General features: G+C 45.0%; 3 protein-coding genes across 4 annotated transcripts; all 3 read right to left on the reverse strand.

The window, feature by feature from the left end:
- Window positions 1-929: 929 nt before the first annotated feature.
- Window positions 930-3707, reverse strand: LOC112980523 (natriuretic peptides A). Its single transcript, XM_064525621.1, has 3 exons — window positions 3439-3707; window positions 1490-1775; window positions 930-1214 (listed from the first exon to the last, which is right to left on the reverse strand). Exons 1-3 carry the CDS (start codon window positions 3556-3558, stop codon window positions 1198-1200), a joined length of 423 nt encoding a protein of 140 aa, XP_064381691.1. The 5' UTR covers window positions 3559-3707; the 3' UTR covers window positions 930-1197.
- A 4542-nt stretch (window positions 3708-8249) lies between these two features.
- LOC112980524 (ventricular natriuretic peptide-like) lies at window positions 8250-9123 on the reverse strand. The gene is made up of 3 exons (XM_026095445.2): window positions 9005-9123; window positions 8585-8882; window positions 8250-8398 (listed from the first exon to the last, which is right to left on the reverse strand). The coding sequence occupies exons 1-3, from the start codon at window positions 9113-9115 to the stop codon at window positions 8373-8375; spliced, it is 435 nt and encodes a 144-aa protein (XP_025951230.1). The 5' UTR covers window positions 9116-9123; the 3' UTR covers window positions 8250-8372.
- Window positions 9124-13370: 4247 nt separating this feature from the next.
- Window positions 13371-15676, reverse strand: LOC112980580 (C-type natriuretic peptide 1-like). 2 transcript variants are annotated; one of them, XM_026095532.2, is made up of 3 exons: window positions 15582-15676; window positions 14137-14454; window positions 13371-13675 (listed from the first exon to the last, which is right to left on the reverse strand). In XM_026095532.2, the coding sequence occupies exons 1-2, from the start codon at window positions 15672-15674 to the stop codon at window positions 14149-14151; spliced, it is 399 nt and encodes a 132-aa protein (XP_025951317.1). In that variant the 5' UTR covers window positions 15675-15676; the 3' UTR covers window positions 13371-13675; window positions 14137-14148. The 2 variants fall into 2 exon arrangements, with proteins under 2 accessions (XP_025951317.1, XP_064381692.1); XM_064525622.1 differs by having other exon boundaries at window positions 13371-14454.
- Window positions 15677-22180: the final 6504 nt, after the last annotated feature.

The following is a 22180-nucleotide window of genomic DNA, read 5'->3' on the forward strand; positions in this document are numbered from 1 at the left end:
GGAAATAAGATTTTCTGTTCTTTGCTGGGAACAAGGCTCAAAGTTACATCCTCAGAATACCCCAGTTTCTAATGTGGATTCACAGGGGCACTTGTGCTGATCGAAGGCTCAATGCCAGTGACTTGGTTGACTTGGAAATCCCAGCTCCTTGGCCCTTGGGGCGCTACCTGAATTTAGTCTTGGCAATATAACCCTTTTTGGAGGTAAAAATGTGTTCTGGGCCAAATTCAGATCATAGGTGTGAAATGCAGCTACAAAGGTTTAAGTGAAACCTGCATCAGACTTGCAATGTTCCTGTTAGACATGTTTAGAATTACGCTGGGAGGGGCCATTCCCAGAAAGTGATAAACATTATGTACAAGCTGCTTTGTAATTGGAGTGATCCCACATGCCTTCATGTGTAGAATTATTCTGGTAGGATTCCAGCTCTCCAAGGCTCCATTGGGAAGCGCTGGGGATCAGCATCCCAGCCACATGCAGAGTGAGACAAGACACGGTTAAGGATGTATCTTTCTGTTGATGCTCATAGCCTTTATTTGGTCAGTGCTAGAAAGCATATACAATGAAGTCCCTTTCCTCCCTCTGGTTATCTTGTAACTTTTGTAGTTTTGTGATCTTTTTAATTTTTTTTCCTGTGAATTTTGCCTACGTATGAGGGATTTACTGTAGTGGAGTGGCAGATCTCTTGACTGAATAATCTATACCAGCAAAAGGACTCTCTTGTTACTGAAACCCTGTCTATAGTAGGGCTCATGCTGGTCTTCCAAGGTTGAGAATTTTTATTCCTGCTAATCTGTTAAAATTTCCTAGAGTAGAGTGGAAAATTCTAGTGAAAAACTCATTCTTGTTTCTCCCTAGTTCATACTTTCTCAGTCTTGCATAACTGAGATCCAGCCTTGTGGGTGCCAGCATACCAATAAAACATAGGCTTTTGACTTTAGGAAAATACATGAAGGTTTAATGTAACAGACAGGAGAGAAGTCCAGCATAGACATCTAACGTGTTAGTTTTATTTAAAGATGGTCTCTTGGTGCTAGAGTAAGAAATGTTCTTTAAAAAACATCAAATAAATAAATAAATAAATAAATAAAAATAGGAATAACTTTCTATTGAAGAGTTTAGAAAGCTTCTGGCTTTCATCTTGGGAGGAACGGGTACTGTAAAGCATTCTTCATAGCACAGGGTAGGGAGGTCTTCCTAATTCTTCCTGGAACCTGCAAGCCAAATGTGAAATAAATGTTACTGGAATCTGTTTATCTGTCAGTATATGCCATCGCTGCCTGCAGTGCTTTTACCTATCAAATTAAAAGACCCAGGATTTCTTTTGAAAAACCACTACTAGCTTAAAAATTAGGCTAAAATGAACTCCTCCCTCCTTTCCCCTATTGTTCTTACTACTAAAGACATAAATGAGAGCCTGCGCCTCTCTTGTTGTATAACACTGATGCAGTTGTTCCTTCTATTCAACACAATGCTTAGGCAGACTCACCGTTGCAACCCATTCCACTCAGGGAGCCAATTCTGTCAATTCTCCTCCCGAAGCAGCCAGAATCTCTCATCATCCTGGGCATCTGCAGCCCCCTCAGTCTCTTGAGGAAGGGGTCCCTGTAGGACAGAGGGGTGCTGGGTTCTGGTCTGGATTCAGCCTTCTGATCATCGCTGTCATCTACAAATTCTGGTGGGATCTCCTCTTGGGTTTTGGGCTCTTGCAGGTCAGGATTGGACTCCAGGGCTTCAATCAGTGCAAATTTATCCTCCAGTTTCTCCAGAAGAGCCTGCAAGAGATGGACTAATTTCATGAAACTCCTAGTTTCATGATCACTGACTAACTCTTCCACTCATCCAGTTCCGCATTCGTCTATGGTCCTATAGTCACCACTAGGGAGACTGTCAGGTTGGATTCCAGAGCTGTTGGTGATACTTGAGCTCTGTCCTCTGTGGTAAATCCCTGTTCACATTAATTCCACCAATAGGTAGCTCTAGCTGAGAGCTGATTGAAGTTGCCTAGCTGCCTGTCACAGAAGTATGGCTTAGTGGCAAAGTTAGAAGGACTCTTAGTGGAGAAACAAAGCAGGGTCTGTGTTGCACAGGGAAGTATCACTCAACCCCCGCAATGGTACATAATCTCAAAGTATTTCTGACTCCATAGTGACTCCCATATTCTCAGAAATTGCCTGTAATACTGCATGCAAGCTGTTGGCTTTCCCTTCTTTTTTGGCTGTTACAAAGATCATCTGCTTGCTTGTCACCCCTGGCTATCGCAGTAGACTTCGCATGGAGAAGCTCGCAATGTTTCCACTAACTTATTGCTACTCCTTAAAGTAGCATGACTCTCCTTGAAAATACCTATATGCAAAATTTATGGCTGGCTTCTGACTTTCTCCTGGGTATCATACTCTATAATTTTTAAAGCTTTGAATAACAGAATCAGATAACCTCCTCAAAGGCAGCTCAACCAATTAGAAGAATCTAATTCTTCATCTCTAGAAGTAAAGTATAGAGGAGTGAACCTGGTGGCTTGCTTGAGGGTGAGTGCATTTGGCAGTCACTCTTCTCAGCTAGGTGCTGGAGACAGAGGAGCCTGAAGCCACGGGTTTTGGCTGACACTGTCCTAATCATGTTAGGGAGTTTGTTTTAAGGGTTTGATCCTGAAAGAAACTGGTCACTGGTATTAGTCTAAGGAAATGCTTAAACTGCCAAACTTCATCTTTCAAGACTGAGACTTAAGCTTGTGTTGCTGCCTAGGCTGCCGTGACAATAGATTTTCTCTGAAATTACTCATTAAAATATGCATGTGTTAATTTCATAGCTCTGGAGGCTTTTCTGGCTGAGTCAAACTACCTGATCATACTGTTCCTCTCAATTTGATTCTTAAGTACTGCATTTTCTGAAAGTTTGACCATGGGTGCTCCTTCTCATTTCCCATCCACATACATCCAGTTCTCTTAAATCTGCAAAGCAAGTGCCATACGGCTGCCCTGCTCCACTGCACCTGCCATTTATTGCGATAAATGGAAGGAGCCCACCTGAAAGTTTTCTATTTATTCTTACAGAGTTACTGTGTTCCATTGGATTGTGCCCTCTCTCAGACTTTGCTCCAGTTCTGTAAGAAACCTTAAGGATGACTGTTTTCTTTAAAAAAAAAAAAAAAGAAAAGAAAGGAAAAAAAACCCTAAACCAAAGCATGCATACAACAACATCAAAATTATGTTTCTCACAGCCACCCAGGAGCTCAGGTGAGCCCCACGCTGGAAGGTCTTGCTCTGTAAAGGTTCTTTGAGCCCCTTTGACGAACTGAGATGGCTGGGTGACTTTGTCCCCTCAGCATCTCTGATCATTGATCTGGCTATTCAATTGCACAAGGAAGGGCAAAGACACCACCTCACATTCTGCTAAGCCCCCTGAAAGTTTACCCTTGCAAAAGCAAAGAGTCCTCACCTCCATGCTGGCCAGTTCTTTGGCAGGGCTAAGGTTGTAGATAGGGTTGGCTCTGCTGGACTGGAACTGGATGAGAAGCAGCAAGAGGAAGCCACAGGAGAATGAACCTTTAGTGTCCATGGCGCTGAGCTCGTTGGGAATATGGGAAGTTCAGGCTGCTCCTTCTGAGATGTCTCTTCGGGTCTCTCTCTTCCTTGTCCTATCCTCTCTCTTCCGAAGCTCGTCTTTTATACTCTTTGGGTGTGATCTCTGCCTCCTAGGTTATCAGTGGATTTATCTGGATCACATTCCAGTCCCACCGCAGGCATGCAGCTCTGTCAAGGGAAGATTCCCTTTATTAGCTGTCATTAGGCAGCAGCTGCTGTTGCTGAGGAATGTATGTCACAAGTCAGTGATTTCATGTCACTCCCCCTTCTCTTGATACCAGGCGCTGTGATTACATAGTCCAGTTGGAAATTCTTAGCAATTTTCTTTCAAGAGACCCCTATGGTAAGATTTACGGAGATGGGAAACAACCCTGAAACTGCTCTAAACTCTGCTCAAATAGAAGCTTTCCATTGGGAAATTAACCTTTTATAGGGAACGCAAACGGCTTTCAGATGAGCATTTGGGGAAGGATAAAGACTGAAGATGAATCTACTTTTAGGACACCTAAAGTATTGTGCGCATTTTCCTTCTATATATGGAATATGTATAGCCACCGCATACCGTGGAGTGTGCTGAAAATCCCAGATTTGGGCCACTTCTCTTTCCTAGTTGCCGTAGAGGTGATCTCACCGTTGAGACTTTGTATTTGTATGTTGCCAACAACAGAGGGGCCCCGAGCTGCACCTCATTACAGACGATAACTTCTAGACCGATTCTGCGGGGACATCGAGTGCCGCCAGCCCCCCATGACAACTGACTTCAACACCAAAGAAAAACACTAGCCTTTATTAACAGCTAAATTTTTAAATTGGTGGGGATTTTTTTAAACATCGATGGTAAGGCTTGACGCTTCATTAATACAATTTTAAAAAGAGATGGCCAGATTCAGGAGTAGTCTTCTGTACTAGATTCTAATACCGTCGTACCAGAATACAGCTTGCTCAGTGAGAAGTTACACAGTTTTAGATAGATGCTTTGTGGTGTTACTCAGCAAATGTATCAGGATCTTGCCCCAAGAAAGAATGAGTGAATTTGTGTGTGTGTGTGTTGTGGGAGGAGTTAAATGAAACATTTAGTTGATATATTTTCTAAAAGTGTTTATTTTTTTCTTTGTTTCCTGTCATCTTTGCTAAAAATTGTCTGTGCTTGAATGAGAAATTACAAAAAAGCAGATGTGCTGCAAATTGCTTTTCCAGCATTGTCTTTATGCATGTAGCACAACTAAAAATTCCTCCTTTTTACAAAACTGCAGGAGAATTCTAAATTATGAAGCATATTATTTATGCTGTATATTTTGACTTATTTTGTGTTATTTGAAATTGAAAGAAAAAAATGAATATATGAGCAAGCTGAATATGTCTGTCAAATGGTAAATTGTTGTCTTTCAACATGAGTATAGATCTTGAAAAGAATCTCCTGAGTACAGTTTCTAAATACTAATAGAACTATAAAATATTTTTCATGTCTTACATGTCTTAACATGGTGTTTGTGTACAAATGTGCACGCACTGTTCACATGATCGACCTACCAAAATTACACTGGAGAGGACATTCTCAAGGTTGTGAAGCCAAGCTCAAATACTACTTTTTCCTAATATAGCCTGAAGTCAGCCCAACTCTGCATGTGTTCTGATGAATTCCTTTATTATAAGAGCACCTCCTATTTTTCCCCAATGCTTCTTTTTTTTTGGTATATGGAGGCAGTACTCATTTTTAGTGTTATTATGTTGCCCAACCCATTCTTATTTTGTGTTGTTCAAATTGTGGTTAAGACAGAAATAAGATCCTGATAGCTTTTTTTCATTGACACTTCCTACCTCAGTATCTGAAAAATTCACTAATTAATTATGAATGTTTTCTTACTGCTCTCCTTAGGGTGTGTATGTGCTTGTTTGCTCAGGGAGTTATCCTCATTTTGTAAAATGAGAAAGGGTGAGAAGAGAAACTGGAAGCATTTATTAATGCTGAATGCCCAGTCGAAGATAACTAGGATCTGGGTTTGTTTTATCTTTTGTTTCTTTCCTCTCAACTCCCCCCGACCTGCCAAGTATTCTCCAGTGCTGTCTCCATGCAAAATCACTCTGTACCGTGATCTGAGTTTTGCCTGAGAGTGCAGCACATCCACAAAGCAACCCCTGGGTCAGAAATCCCACACCAAGAAAGTGAGGAACGCAACACAGTTGACAACTGTGAAAAATTTAGCTTTGAGTGACCTGCCCGCTCTCTCCCCCTCAGTCTGCCCCTGTGACACAATCCAGTATTCCAGGATTGCATTCAATAACTGACCCGGAGACACGCCTTTCTTTTACCGGTTTGTTCACTTTCCATCTTCCATATTCCACAGCACATATATGAGATGTAGGGCCTGACTTCAGCATTGACAGTACTTTTCTAAGGCAGGGGATTTCTGTGCACTATTTCTTATGGTGTGTATGAGAGTACGTAGATGGGATAAAATGGCAGACTGTTGCAGTAGCTATTGTATTTACAAAGCCAGATTCTGCCCTCTATTACCCGTCCTGAGCCCTGCTGAAGCAAGTGGAGTGTAAAATGTCACAGCTCAGCCTGTCATTGTTAAAACTGTAAGGCTCACTTTTTTGTTTGCTTGTGGGATAAATCTTGTATCCTCACCCTGGCAAGGCTAATATGGACTTCAGGCCTAATGACCTAGCTATGCAGGGACAAGACCCAAGCATGGCCTGCACTCTGCTGGGCATTTGCCTGGTAAAAACCCTGTCAGAATTCTCAACAGTGCAGCAGGTTCTTATGAAAAGCATACTGTAAACAGTTTTAGGGATGGGAAATTGGCACAATTCCCCAACATCCCGGGGCATGGGATAGGAGGTGTGGGACGTGAGGCTACAACAGGAAGAAGTTCAGTTTGTTCAGAGGAGAGAGCAGCTCTTCTCTGCAGCTCCATGCATGAATCCCTGTGAGGAGCAGGAGGGTACATGTGACAGAACTCAGCTGAGGATAACACTGCCCCTTCCCCAGAAGGATAATGGGATATCCTTTTTTTTTCATCACTGTAAGGCTGCCCTAAAGGCTGGTGTCATGTGGACTCCTCCTGCTGATACAGCTACCCTAACTGATGTCCCTACCTGCTGCACATCCTGCCAGTGATATCCCTTCTCCTATCGCCATGTTGTAACTGAAGATTGCTGGAGTGTGAGCTGATTGTGAAGAGCCTTGGCTTTGTAGGCCTGTTCTGAGGAAGAGGCTGGATTTAGATTACTTTCATCTCCCAGTGACTAAACCCTCTGACAAGGCTATGCCGTACCCCACCCAAGCTCTGTTTCCCTGCTGTGCAATTCAGTTAGATTACGAAGGCAACAAAGAGATGAGGCCATCACTGTGGGAGACAAAAGGAAAATGTAGTGATGTCCAATGCATTGCATGCAGCAGCAGGATCATAGGACAAGCCATACTGCAATTAAGATAGTTAAGCGATGCCTCACTTTTTCCATAGAGGAGGAATCTTAATTTCATCCCGAACACGGATTGATTCTCTCACTGACTGGGGTATAGTATGTGCCACTCGTTGCATGATGTGGCTGCCCCTTCCTCTGCTGGCCTCTCCAGGCTAAGTGCAGGCAGCATAGGTCCTGCCTCTCTGAGTTCCTTCACAGTGGGGTGTTTGAAAATGCCTTGCACCTTTCTACCTGCTTAGGACTCCTGGTGCTTCACAGCGCTGTCTTGAGACATTGGAGAGGGCTTTGCCTCACTACATCCTTTACAGTGTATTGTAATGTAGAGGCAAAGACTGACTTTGTCAAAACCAGGCAGAAGAGGGGGGCTTTGCTAAAGCCAGCTGACACAAGCTGGCCTCCTTCACTAAGAAGTCGTCGTGCAAATTGAGCTGGGTAGGGCAAGCTGGACTTGGCTACGCTCCACATCAGCGGGCGTAGGGAGGAGACAGCCTTCCTCCTGTACCGGCCCAGCAGGCTCGCGAGGTGCCTGGCCCGGGTAAGCGGCGGGGGCTGCAGTGGCGCCCCAGGCTGCCGGTGGCCTGCGCTCACTGGCGTCTGTCCCGGGTCCTGAACGCCGCGCGGCCCTTCGCCCGCATGGGAACCTTTGTGACGGCTGGTGCCAAATTTATTTTTAAAGTCACGTAGCTCTTCTGCCCTTCATGCCATCCCATGCCAGTCTTTAGTGCCAAACTTGGCACCGATTCTAGTGGCTTAGCCTGTGGGACAGGGGCGTGTGTCGGACACAACTGTGGGCCGTTTGCCAACCTAGTGTTTCTCCAGAACTCATCACTGGACTCTCAGACCTGCCGAGTGCCCACTTACTGGGAGGATTCACAGCTGGCAGTGGTGAACCCCCCTGGGGAAGGCATCCCAGCTCACTGCCACAGTTGCAGAGCTGGCATCAGTACCTGACAGTGCCTCCCCAGTGCAGTGAGGAGGGCCAACAGGCTGATCATTGTCACAGAAGGATGCTTTGTCCTTCCTGCTGTTGCAGCCCTCCAGCTACGACTTGGCCAGACCTTGCAGGATGCTCTGGCCTGTGTCAGGACCAAGTCCATAAGGCAGAGGAAGAGGAGAACTCTGGAGGAGCTTTGTGTAACATGTGACCATGTGCTGTACTGTGGTGCTGGCCAAAAAAGACTTGCAAAAGAAAAAGCAGGCTTTGTATAAAAGGTTTATTGATGCATACCGAACACCCACGGAGGGTCCAGGGCAGTGCAGCTCTTCTTGCAGCAGCAGCCCAGCTGCCTGGCGGCTGGACACTGCTGCCCCCTCTGGCCCAGGGACTCAGAAGGTGCTTCAGAGCTGGCATCGGGTTCAGCTTCTCCCTCTCCTCCAGAAACCTGGGGGAAAAGGGACAGCAAGCTGCTTGGAGAGCTGCTCCGAGGCTTTTAGCCAGGGACAGTGACAGCTCTCACGGTTCCCCAGCCCCTGTGCCTTGCCTTGGTGGACAGAGGGCCAGCCCCCTGCCCCAGCCCTCCACAGCTGCCCTGCGCTGTGGAGAGCTGCTGTGTCTAACCGGGACCTACGGGCTTTGTAGTGGTTGCATCCCAGTCCCGTCTGCGCGCCGATCCTCTCCATCCGCGTCCCAAAGCAGCCAGAGAATTGCCTCCGCCTGTAGGAGGAGAGGAGGTTCCTCCACTGGCTCTGCCCCTCCGCCAGCTGGGGAGGGCTGGAGCCCGGCTGCAGGGCAGCCTGCGAGCTGCTCTCCGGTCCCAGCAGGTCCCACTCGGCGCCGCCGTCCTCAGCCCCGGCCGCTGGCTCATCTTCCAGGCCTGGGAGTCCGCCTTCCTCACCCTCGAGCTGCCCCAGCGCCTCGAGGAGATCCTGGAGAAGAAAGCAGAGGGGAGGCAGGGGCTGCGGCAGGGGGACGAGGAGCCCTACTCCTGCCCCCTTGCCCCAGCGGGTTGGGTGTGGGTGGCCCAGCCCAGGAGCCCCAGCCCTGGTACCTGCAGGGACTGCAGCTCCACGCTGCGCTCGCCGCCAGCCGCCTGTGCCCCTGCCTGTAGCAGGACGAGCAGCAGCAGTGAGACCCCGCAGCACAGAGCTGGGAGCTGCATCCTAGCCTAGCCTAGCCTAGCCTCGCCTAGCCTACGCAGCCCCACGTTGCTGCTCTGCCCACGGATGCCTCCCCTTATATTCCCACTCTCTGCCCCAAGGGAACTCGGCTGCCTCCTGCCAGATTCTCCCAGGAGCTGGAGCACCGCACTCTGGCCTCTGGCTCCGATAAGGGAACTGGTTACAACTGGCCCTCAGGTAACGCTCCAGGAGAGGGGGGGCCTGCTGAACGCAACAGCTCCTCCAAGGGAGAGAACTGTACCGAGTGATCTCCTCCCCTCCTGGCAGCACTCATTTCCTCGGTGATTTCCTGCCACCCCCACCGTTCTCCATCACTGTTAGGATAGGAGCTGACACAGTGAAAGGATCTCACACTTTCTGCATGTTTACTCTCCCACACATCTGCAGGCACATGGGAGCTGTGGGCTGGCCCAAGCAGGGGGCTGATTTCCCCTCCAAGGGGGTGAGGGATGGATCATTTCTCCTCCATGGAGTAGAGAAAGAGGAAGCAGGGAGAGGTGGAAATTCTGCTCTGTCTGTAGCAGGTCCCAATAGCTTTTTCTTCTTTATGTACATTTTGGTGCTATGTGAATAGACCAAGTCTTGAGATTTGGTTTTAGGAGATTTCCCTTCCTTTAGGAGATTTTCCTTGCAAATTCATATGATGATGGTTCTTGCCTTCTTCTGGAATTGTCTGCAAACCCTTCCCTCAAAAGGCATTGACCTTTCAGTGGCCTAAGTCTGCCTTGAGCAATGGTATTGCTAGCTGACAGTTTTGCTATAAAAGTTGCTTGCTCTCCAGCCATTCCTTGGCTACAGGAGGGAGTGAATGTTCTACAGTCACCACCATCTCCCCATGTCTCTCCATCTTATCCATAAATGATGGTGCATTCTGTCCCTCATAGCATGGGTTGGAGTGAGAAATTCCTATGGAAAAATTGTTCTTCCCAGAAAACCCAGGGGTCTTGCTCAAAGGAAGAGATTCTATGGATCTTTGGATTTAGACTTCCCAGACAAAAGTGTTTGAATTACCAATCTGCTTACTGTAACAGGCAGCCTATTGGTATGAAACTTTCTCCTATTTTGCCTCAGAGCTTTACAGCTGTTTCTCATCAACTTTCAGGCAAAATTTTGGCTTCTCTCCTTTGTGAATGACCAATTTCAAGTATAAATGAGTGCAATTTCCACTGGTCCTGGGGTGCAAATCAGGATAGCCCTGTTAGATCCTTACAGAATGAAAGGCAGAGCAGCAGACAAGGTCCTTTCAATCACCAGCCAGGTGACATTCGAGCAATTGCGCTCTTTCTCTGCTCTCTGTCTTCCTAGTTTGCTTAGCCAGTACACTCATAAATCTCTCTGGTTTCACTAGGTACACACTGATTTCTGCTGTCTATCTCAGAACCTGACCTTTGGCTCAGCGAAGCCAGAGAAAGTCTTTCCTCTGAGTTCAGAGAGTTTTGAACTAAGCTGTTGTGGGCTTACTACTGTTAGGTGCTGTATTAACAAGCAACAGCATAAGTTATGCTTTTTACAGCTCCTTGCCCCATGTTGTCTTCGTGTTCCACAAATCTCCCTCCAGCTGACATCGTTTGTCTTAGATTGGAAGCAAACTAGCAATATCAGCCGGTGTGGACCAGTTATCTCTGCACCCAGCAGTCAATGGTTGACAAGTTGTTTTGTTTAAAGCATCATAACAAAGAAGAATTCAAGGAATAATCCAATAGAGAAGAACGAGACCCATGTTTTGAAAGTCCAGTGCACAAAAGAAGGAGGCTAGCATCAGATGGGAGCTAGCTAGAATGAGAGCAGGTGGCTAACATGAGGATGTGCCTCATCCTTGATTTTGTGTGTACTAGAGACAGGTGGGAGTGGAAAGGGAGGAAGCTGTGAAAGTGTATATGACCTCAGTAATGGCTAAGGCAAAATTTAGCCTTCTTGCAATAAATGAGATAGGTTGGAGTCTTAGATGAGGCCAAAACTTGATTGCTGCCTAACATCACTTATGAACAGGTACCCCAAAAGCAGGCATATTTGAGAAAAATATCTGTTTTTTTTTTCCTCCTCTGTAGGAGTCATTTTACTGTAGGCTTGTCTCCTTAGCTACTTTTGTAACCCTAATCTGTAAGCTCATGCACTGTTGCTTAGTGGTGATGGAAATGACACAGCTAGAGATGAGCTTCCCTCCATCGGACTGGCATACTAACTTCAAAGGTTGGCTTTGATTATTTAAATGCTAATAGAACTAAGAAAATTACCTAAAGTAGAAGCACACCTGGCATCAGTCTTAGGGATCTAATTATGGAGCCTTTTATGTGAAATAAACTGTTCTTACTTTTTGAAAAGTGGCTTTTTAAAATGTTCGCACAAAACGCCAAGTGAGAGGATGCCATGTTACCAGCTCAGCCTCTATGGAATTGGAGCTCTTGTCTGTTTCTTATTTGTCTCCTGTAGGACTTCGTAGAAAAGTGGGCAGCTCACAGTCTTCAGTCCTCTCTGATCTCTGTTACTATATCTGCAAATATTTTCACTGACCCTCACTTTATGTGAGTGTAGCTGATTTTGGAGATGGGCTGAGGATGTTCAGGAAGCAAACTCTGGTAGCACTTAACCTTCAGATTTGCTACCATGGGATTTTTTTGTGTATTCAGTGCTGAAATTCTAACATTAGGAAGCTTTCATGCCTGTGAAAGTTTGTCTGCTCTAGGGTTACTGAGACCTGGGAGCAGGTTATCAGACCCAGGATTATTAGGAAGGACAGAAGGGGGTTGTAACCTTCAGGTTGGCACCACCTGCCACATGCTAGCTCTTCATCGTTTGACGCCGTAGTGTCTGTGGACTGTATGGTTTCGCCTTTCCACCATGTAAGTTGCAACTGGGTCAACCCCAGGGCTAGCATAGCTAAAGAGAGAATCTATTTAAGAAAGCTGAATGCTTCCCTCTAGGTTCCAACAAGTAAGCACGTCTATTTCTTCTTGGCATAAGTCGCTGTGTATTGGGGGAAAACAAACGCAGTTCTCTTCCTGACTGTGTGAATGTGTGTTAAGTTAGAATAATCAGTCAGAGATCCATCTTCTCATGTCTGTGCAGGGCTGAGGCCTTTGCACAATGAAAGCTACAAAAAGGGAGAGTGATACAGGTACTGTCCAACATGACTCCAGAGCTGCAGGAGGAGGTGCCTGTGGAGCACCATGCAGTGTGCAGGGCTCCATATCCCAAAGCTCTTCATGCTTTGATCAGACTGCAGCATGAGTGTCAAGACATGCATAGCCCTTCTGTTAAAATGTGGATCATGCTGACAAACTGATTTATTCTTTCATTCTCCCCTCTCGCCCCTCCCCGTTTTGATCATTCATCTGACTGGTGAAATGCTTCATTTTTATGATATTTTGCTGAAGAAAGGTAACAAAGAGCATGATAAATTCCATACATGGGCTATTCCATTGCTCCAGAGCATCTGCTCAGGTGTGCCCATGTAGGTGATGAGACCATCCTTTAAAAGCAAGTGGCTGTTTAGGGTATTTTCACTGTTGCTGCTGATATATTATCAAAGTTAACTTGAACTGAGTAAGTAGCAAATACAGTAAGACTAATAAAGACTGGTAGCTAGAAGGACTTTCAGGATATGTTGTTGGATTTTCTGCTTAGGAGTTGTGTCACTATCGCTTTGTTGGTAGGCTCATAACTACTGGACTGAGGAGATCAGAATCCTGAAAGCTGAGATATCTGTAGACAGGTAGAATTAATGGTAGTTTCTGAATGTGCAAGGGATATTGAAAGGATAAATGACTGCAGGAAAATACAGAGAGGAGCTGTTGGTAGCTCAGGCAAACCATTCTGTGCTTTCTGGTCTCTGATAGTCAAATCTGTGTTGAAATCATATGTCTATAGGCTTGTGGTAGTGATGTCCTTCCTAGATCAAATCTGTGGCTTCCAGGTGGAAGCTGTGTATTGAAAACAGCATGACAGAAGATCCAAACTTTCTCTAGTCTGGCTCTGAGTAGCTCTCTAGCAGGTCCTGGATCGTCTTCTTTCCACAGCAGTTGTGGCTAAAGGGAGCAGAACCAAAGCAAGGGCATAGAGTCTGTCTAGGTGGTTGAGGCAGATCCTAGCAACAGCTAGAAAGTTCCTTTTCACCAGAAAGCAGCTCTCTGAAATGCTTCTAAATTCTAGAGGATTGCGTCTGACTGTAAACTGGGGCAGTGTTTTATTTTCACTAATGATAAGTGAAAGAGAATCACAGGAAAGGCTTGAAGCAAATTCACCAAATTATGAAAAACAGTTTATTGTCCATGACATAATGAGAATTGTTCATGTATACACTTATAACACAAACAGTGCAAATGTCTTCATTATTACATTTCAGATAGATGCTCACAAATTATTACTCTGATACAAATAAGCAATATAGCAATGGTGTATTCTATTGGCCAAGTAATTCTGGGGAGGGTTGGGGGGCAATTTGTTCTGTGCATCATCTATAGATGGATTGGTGGAGCCAATGTGAGTAAGGGCTGAACTTCTCACTGAAAGGCAACAGGTTCTTTGAGCCCTCAAAGTCAGTCCTGCCAAGAAAGCAGAGTAATAAGTAAAAGGAAGAGAAGTTGACAGGATTTCATTCACGGAAATTAACTGATTTCTTACTGTTCTAGGGCCAGGTTCTGCTCCACTGTTCTGCTCAGAGGAGTTTCTTTGGATTGACACAAGCATCCCTGGGGTACAAAACTCTCTGATCTGGGTTCTGTGACAAGACGAAATGTTTACAACTGACTTGGTGAAAGCCGGCAAGAGCAGGTAAAGCTCTTCATGGGTTCATGGGTTTTAAGCACGCATTCATGGGTTTTAAGCATGCATCTGGTGCTAGTGATTTCTGAGGAGGGTAAAATTAGTTAACTGTGCTTGGGATAGGAGGGCAGAAGTTACTTTAAGGAACCCTTTCCTTAAAGCTGAATTAAATCAATTCTTCTACATATTTACAGAAGTTATATGTGAATACACAGACCACCTGCCTCTGGCTTTCTCTTACCATAGTAAGCAGTTAGCATCCCAGTCCACTCAGTGACCCAATTCTGTCCAGCTTGACACCAAAACAGCCCCTGGATAGACCCTTTTTGCTTCTGCCTCGATACCTCCGGGGTAAACCCATGAGGTCACTGAAGAACCTCTGCACAGCATTGTCACTAGTGGACATGCCCTCAGGCTGGTCCCTGGTGTTTTGGGTCCACTGGAACTCAGACTCTTGTTGATCAAAGGCACGTGCTGGAATCATGTCATCTTGCTCATGGTCCACCACTTCTGAGATCAGTGGATGCTCCAGATCCTCATCTAATAATTTGGACAGATTCTGAAAGAAAGAAAAGGTGGGTGGTGGGGAGAGAAGAAAGGGGAAAATGGGAGGGTTTCTGGGAACTCATTATTTTTATATAAAACATGGTCAGTGCTAAGTTTGGAGAAACTTATTTTGATCTTATATCAAAAGACGAAGGTACTGAAGTGACTTCTGAAGCCAGCAGTGGTCACCTTTAGCTTCTGGCCAACCAAGCTCCTCTGAACTCACACTGGATGCTCTCTCAAAATGCTCTAAAACTGTATGGTGTTACTGTACTCTATAGTTCTATACAGACAAATTGCTGGCTAAGTCTCTCGTGGAGCTAGAAATCTGCGGTATGGGATAAATTGGGAAAGACAATGAAATACGCTTAGTCAAGAGTGAATAAGGAACAACAACAAATAGTTGATACCTTGGAATTATAAGAGCAGTTATGCAATGACAAAAAACATGCCAAAGTTGGTGCTAGAAAGATTAGATGATCCTTTGCAGACTGGAAGGTTATATAATGTATAAGCATACCAGATCACTGGTTGGGTAGCTGAAATGTTTTTTCTTAATGGCTTGGAATTCCTACACACACAAATACACAAACACACACATGTGCATGCACACACTCTTTCTTTCTCATGCTCTGCCTCTGGGACTCCCAAGCAGCGACTGCACTCCCTACTGCAACACTGAGCTGGGAGGAGATCCCCCTTGTGTTCGTACAGGTACAACCCATTAATTCCATTTGCAGCGTAAAAGAGGGACTCAAAGGAGGAGCATGCAGGTGATCACTGTACAGCTGTGGATAGCAGTCCTTCCCGGCAAATTCCTTTTACTCCAGAAGTTTATTGCTTCACTCAGTCACAGAGTGACCCTAAACCTGCAGCCCCCAATCTGACCCCACAGGAAAAAAAACATCTTCCTTTCAATCACCTAATGTGATCAGAGATTTAAATCCAGCATTCATTTACTTCAGTTACCGTCCATTTAATAACCCTGCGTCTGCCCACTTCACGATCCCTGCTGTCATGGTCTCTTGAGTGTCTCCTACTACTCTAGCTGGGGTTGGAAGAAATGTAACTAATCTGATGTATTCAAGTCCTAAAGAAGCATCAGCTTCTTTCAGTTCTATTGAGCAGCTGGTCACTTACCTGTAAGCTGGAAATGGGCCTGGCCCTTGCCTGGTTCTGACTGACAACAAGCAGCAGGAAGAATCCAGGGCAGAAAAGAAGTTTCAGGTTCATCTTTGTGTTGTGATGTCTCTGATTCCTCCTCCCCTTGAGTCTCTCCAGTTCAGCGTTGCTCTGTGTCTCCAGCTACCAGCCTTTATATCTTCCTCCAACCCCTCCCAAGTCTACCTTTTGAGTTCCTGCCAGAGCAAGGATTGGTTTGAGGTTCTGATCTGTTTTCATTCTCCCAAGAGGAGGAGGAGGAGGAGGGAGGAAACAGTTCTCTTTTCTGGCTGGGAGTAAAAGAAACATTTTACACTTTAGGCAAGGCAGCATCATTTTGTTGCTGTGAATTTGAAGGTCTTGGCAGCCTGCTGTCTTGGTGCTGCCTATGCATGTCAGTTACCTTAGCTCAGTGTTCTTTGGGTTGATCACTAAACCTTTCTTTTACCTCTGGAGAAAAATAATTGTGAGAGAAGCACAGAGTGAGATGGGAAGTAAATTGTATCCACTATGCATTCATCTGGCTCCTTTGTCATGGTAAAATACAAAATCAGAGGGGCAGGGGGTCTCTTAAAAGCGTGCTGTGTAAGAACTAAGTGTTATTACTCAACATGATAATAAGGCATTAGTAACCTATGAGAGGGAAGAGTGTGATTTGGGGATGAAGAAGGGAAATCCACATCATAAAAGTATGACAAGTAATTTGTGTTAGTTAAAATGTAAAATCTTACTGGCCTGAGTGACAGAGAGTATGGCTGAAACCAGGATTTCCTATGGAGAAAGCTCTTACATGACTTAGGAAAGTCCTCTTCTCCCCTGGATCCAGCTTAAAACATTTCCTCTATGTGTCCTTTCTCAATTTACTTTACACAGTAAAGAGAAATGAGTCTGAATGGAAGCACAGCCCCAGTCTCTTTCCTACTATATTTGCAATTGCAGGGACAAAAAAAAGCTACAGATCAGAATGTGCATGTGGTGTGTTTTCTCTCTCTCGCTATCTCTCTCTCTCTTTTTAATGGAGTGAATCGAAGCACCAGATTCAAACAAAAGGGGTTCTGTGAGGTGTGAAAGGATTCAGAAGAAACTGATTCAGTTTCTAGCCAGAGCTTTGAGGATATTTGAAGTCATTACTGTATGCCAGGCCTTCCTCTATTGTAAAAGCATCTGTTAGATGTGTGGGTGCTCTGATGAAGATGCATATAGATAAGTGATCCTCCAATGCCCCACTTCTTATGAGTTCTTCATTATGTTCTATACCAGGAAAAGGCCTGTTTTTCCATTTTGGGGGCAGGGGGAAAGAGCAGCAATAAAATCTATATGTTGCATGTTTGGGGTAGAAGGGGGCCTTGAAATCTGGCCCCAGTGGAAAGTGGGAATCTTCCTGAATGCAAAATAATGCATCTTGATCTTTCAATGAGTTTTTTCCCCACATGTGGTGCAGAAAGTTAAAGGCCATTAAGCTGTATCTGTATGGAGGAAATGGCAATGAAGGACCATCTGGCGCTCTTCATCATAATTTCTTTGAAGTTAATATTCTTGTTGGTACTGAAAGCTTGGAAAAAATCATTCTGTGATATGCAAGTGCATTTAGCATTTTCAGACATTTTTCATCTAACGATCAATTTAAGGCACAGTGGTTGCATGTCTGTAGAAATGGTTTTTCTAAGGAGACAGCTTATAAACATCCCTTTTTGACAGAAGGGTAGGTCTGATGTTTTTACATTGCTGGTTTTTTGTTGTTGTTGTTGATGTTGATTAAAACCATGTTTGATCTGAATCTTACTAAGAAAGGAAATCATCACAACACAACTTTATCAGTAGTACATGAGCATTCCCCCTTCTAGAGAAAGTCAAAAGTCATTTCTCATTTCTGAGGTTTGAGGTGTGTACTTTGCAGTGTAACAAGATGCTAACAGGCGGTCAGGGTGATTTCAGACTCATCTTTTCTCCTCTAAACAAGTGTACTGTTTTGTGATTTTGATGACTTGTCACATGTCTGCATAGATGTGGACACACTTGATGATGAATCTTCTCGGGCTCAAATTCTTTGAGCTTTTATTTTTTCTTGGTTTAGCTCAGAACTTGTAACTATTTCCTAGAACTTCTGAATTGTCTGTCTGGTAACTGTTGGAAATATATACACTAGCACAGTGGAGTCCTTATCCATGACAGTGTAGATAAAATCACAGAATAATTTAGATTGGAAAGGATCTCTGGACATCCTTAGTCCAACCCTGTGCTAAAAGCAGAGCCAACTTAGATCAAATTGCCCAGGGCCTTGTCAAACACAGTTTTGAAAATCTGCAGGAAAGGAGATTCAGCAGCTTCTCTGGGCCTCATTTCAGTGTTTGACTATCCACTTGAAAAAAATGATTTCACAATATCCAGCTGGAATTTCCCCTGTTGCAACTTGTGCCATTGCCTCTCACCCTAATGCTGTGTAGCTAGGTGCTGTCCCTAAGCAGAACAAAAGGATGTTGCATCTCCCAAAGCAACGATCCTCCATGTGAGTGCCTTTTACATAGTTCAGAATCTAGGAGAGGACAGCTTAGCTCCATCTAGTCAACAGCTTAGTTCAAATCACATCTAGTGCAGTGGACAGAAATAGTTAGAAACAGAAAGCTATTCAGCGAAAATCTTGACCTGCCTTTCCAGATCTCCTGTGGACTCTGATTAGCATTGGAAGTCAGTGTCTGAATAGTCACAATTTCAAAAAATTGCTATTGGGATGATTCAGTTAAAAAGTAGAGCCTTCAACAAAAAACTTCAGTCCATAAGAAAGGAGGAACTCCTGAGGAAAGTAGAAAACTTTGGGGGCAGAGGAAATGTTTTTGCACTTATTTCTGATTTGAATGTTCATTTGTACAGCAAATCTTCCATATAGGGGTGGAAGGAAGTACAAAGAGGAAGGCAGATGGGCACGTGTTGCTGATCTCCAACTTTTGCTTCCTAGCTTACTGAAACATCTCTCCTGTACCAGTAGAGTTCATTTCTTACGAAAGAAACAGATAGAGCATACTTTTCCTCTGGAGATGCTTCTGCCCCATTTCTACAGGCTGCTGTGAGGAAGCCAAGCTCTAAAGTTGATAGTATGTGGCATGCTTAACTACCATTTGAGCACTGCTGCAGTTGCTCATTATCCTCCTCTTTCCTAGCTCAGTGACCCCTTTCAGCTTCCCCCTCCTCCCCAATTTCCCGGGCCAGCATTTCCTGGCTCACCGCAGCTGGTTGAAAGGGCAGTGACGTGTTTGTAGTACTTTCGTCAAAGTGGGATCACCAAGTCCTTGATGGAAGCTGGCACTGGGGGCCCCTCATTATAAGCCATTAACATTTAGCTGTGGTATCCAAGCATTTGCTTGGTTGTCCCCCTTTCTTGCTCTCTCCTGAGTCGCCTAGTGGCTGAGCTGCGTCAGGGTTCAGTGCACAGCATCGCGAGCCCAGCCTTGGCTCATAATTACCCAGCTGCAGGTGCTCCGCTTGCTCCTCTGGCACTTTGTTGCCTTCACCTTTCATTATGTGCTGACAGCAAGGCCCTGTTTGGGGGGGTGGAGGGGGTGGCAAGATCTGCAGCATAAGTTCTTGCTACAGAAAATAGAGCAGGCACAGAGACTGTGGAGCTCACTTACCCTGGTGTAAAGCTCAGTGTATCTCTTGGATTTGTATCAGCATAATCCAGAGCAGAATTAGGCCCCATCTCAAGGATTCCTGGGACTGTATGTTGGGATGAACTCCCTACATCTGTAATAGTCCATCTGTGGGGAATAAACCAAACCTTCACTAATGGGGGACTCGGAAGGAGTTTTCCTTGTGGGCAGGTCATCCCAGAGTGGCCCACTGCAGATGTTTCTTCTCCCCACTGATGGCCTGGTGAGGCATCTTGGCAGAGTTAAGGCTAGACTGGCTGGACTCTGGGTCTTATCTAGCCTGGCCTCTCCTGTTACCTTGTTTGCCCTGTTCATTTGCTGATCCAGTCAGTGCTGATACTGTAGACTTCCTGGTTATCCTCAGGAGCCCTCAAATGAGGGATGTCCACCTAGGCAGGTCGGAGCTCCTCAGCCTGCTCTGCAAGCTGGCCAGCTGGCCCTGGTTCTGAGCTCACCAGTCCTACAGTGAAGCTACTATATTAGAAGTGGGTAGAGTGGACTCATGCCTGACCTGACTGGAAGATGGACAAGGAATTTTCTGCCATCCAAGCTGACACCCCTACAGAGTGCCAGGCTGTGCTACCTCCAGTCTCACGCAGGTAGAGCAACAGTAGCCAAAAGTGACTACTCTTTATTTCAACAGGAGAGATGAGGGAAAGGGGGGAGAATGTTGATTCATCATGGAGAATATAGATGGCAGTATCTAAATATTTATGTTGAAGAATTTCTCTGCATTATAATATTACCTCCTTCTCCCTTGCTACCTTCTGTGAGACTGAAAAGGGCAGTAAGAGGGATTCAGCACTGTTGCCACTCTTTTCTGGGGTCCCAAGACTGCACTTTGTCTTTGCCTAATCTGACCTGCTGTCTTTAATGCTCACTGATCTCTTTGACAGGGGCAGAGAGAGAACATTTTCTTCCAGAACCTTTCTGTGACCCCCTGGGACAAGAAAAGGGGCCTGGGCTACTTGAGCATAAGGAGGGCAGTAGGCTGTCATTTAGTAGCAGGTCGTAGGTGGTTCTGGAGCATTGGGTTTCAATGGCAAAATTTTAATATTAGGTTTGTCAGGCACATTTATCACATTCTGCTGACACTAATGAAGCCCAGCAGGGAAACAACAGTGAGGGGAGGGGATGAAATAGCTTGAGACTATGTTCAGTGCTACTCAAATAGCTGTCTCTGTACGCCTCTGTGTCTCACTACCTCTTGCTGGGAGAGTATTTGGGCCCAAATCTGATCTCTGCCCCAGCAGGGGTGGGAACAGAGAAGCTGCATTGGAACTCTTTATCTAGCCTGTAGCAACCAAGATCAGAGTCTGACTTCTCTCATTACCCCTCAGTGTTGGCTCTTGGATGACATTAGGGAAAGAAGTGCAATATACACTGATTCATAACTGGGTATTCCTGGCCCCCTTTCAATGATTCATCTCCTCAAGGAGTTTTTTCTTCATGCATGAGAGCATTATTGGGTCCAGTGGTCATGCTGTGTGGTTTCATGCTAAAGATCCTCAGTTCTGCTCTGTGTTAGCCTTGCTTATGTTTATAACATTTTTCTGTAAATTCTTCCAACATCCAGAGGCAAACTACTTTTCCCAAAGTACTTAAAGCATACAGTCCCGCTTCCCATGGTTCAGCACTCTTCAGCAAATGATATTCTCAGTTCTCAAAAGAAAAAGTTGAGAGGGAATGGATCAAGTTATAGGTGTAAATAACAGCAGTAGAGCAGGGTAAAGCAGGTGAAAAGTGAAAACTGCTGGACAGCTGGTATGAAAAACACAGAAGCCTGTTACAGGCTATAGTACTGGAGAAGAGTCTCAGGGTGGGGAAAAAGGTTTTGTATTAGATGAGTGTGAAAAGTAAGAGAAGAGTGAAAGCCAGGCAAACGTGGTGGGATCAGCTGGAACAAACTTCAGGTTTTTGGAGATACTAGTAAAAGGGATGCTAAAACAAACAAGAAACAAGCTTAGGTGTTTAGAGCAATGGCACAATGCTGCTGGTCAGTGCATGGTGAGATGCAGAAGCCCAAAGAAGCTCCATAAATCCATGCCTGAAGCTAAATTTTTGGCTAAGCTTCATCTCTAGCAAGGAGATGAAAAGCATCTTGCTGCCATCTTGTTCTGGAAAAGTGGGAACATTTAAGCAGGCAAGTTGTAAGTAATCACACCACAAGTGAAAACATGGATTAGCTGGGCATGTGTATGTTTTAACTGTCTCTTTTCAGTCCTGTAGCAGCCAGTCCCACAACTCCCCAACCTTTAAGTTGATTCCCGAAAGTTCTTAGGATGCTCTTGCACTGATCTGTTCAGAATTGAGCCTTTCCTCCTCTTTATTATGTTAGATACCTTTGGCATTTAAATTCAGGCCTAATTGATCTATATATTAATGCCTTACAATAGAAAGATCACATCCTCAGTGGGAGCTAGGTCGGGCCTCAGTTTGTAAAATTCTGTTTACAGCAAAGCATACAACTGAATAGCAGCTAAAAGGGGAATGTCCACAGTTCCTAACCTCTGACAGGAGGAAGAAAAAGAACTGGGCAGCATGGGGATTACATATTCTCAATTGTTTCTAGCTGAGGGAGAGATTTCCCTCGCAAAGTTAGAAGATCCTTCCTGTGAGATCTCACTTAACTTCTTCACTTCGGGTTGATTGCCTCTGGCCTTAATGAAGTGTGTGGTGACCTCTTCTGGTGAGAAGAGAATATGCCTCAAAGTTTGGTTAGAATGAGTCCTGATGAAAAAGAAAACAAGTCAGATACTGTGAGAGGTTTTGATAAAACGACCACTTTAATCTTTGCTCTAAGAACATGGTACATAAAGTACCAGAAGGGGCTGAGTGGCTGTTTCACAGACATTAGACTCTAGTAGCCATGTAAGAATGTGTGAGTGGTTGTGTGTTGTCTTGGGAAGGCACATGGTATGCGTGTGATACATG

This window comes from Dromaius novaehollandiae, chromosome 24, assembly GCF_036370855.1.
Source record: "Dromaius novaehollandiae isolate bDroNov1 chromosome 24, bDroNov1.hap1, whole genome shotgun sequence".
Taxonomy (NCBI): Eukaryota; Metazoa; Chordata; class Aves; order Casuariiformes; family Dromaiidae; genus Dromaius; species Dromaius novaehollandiae.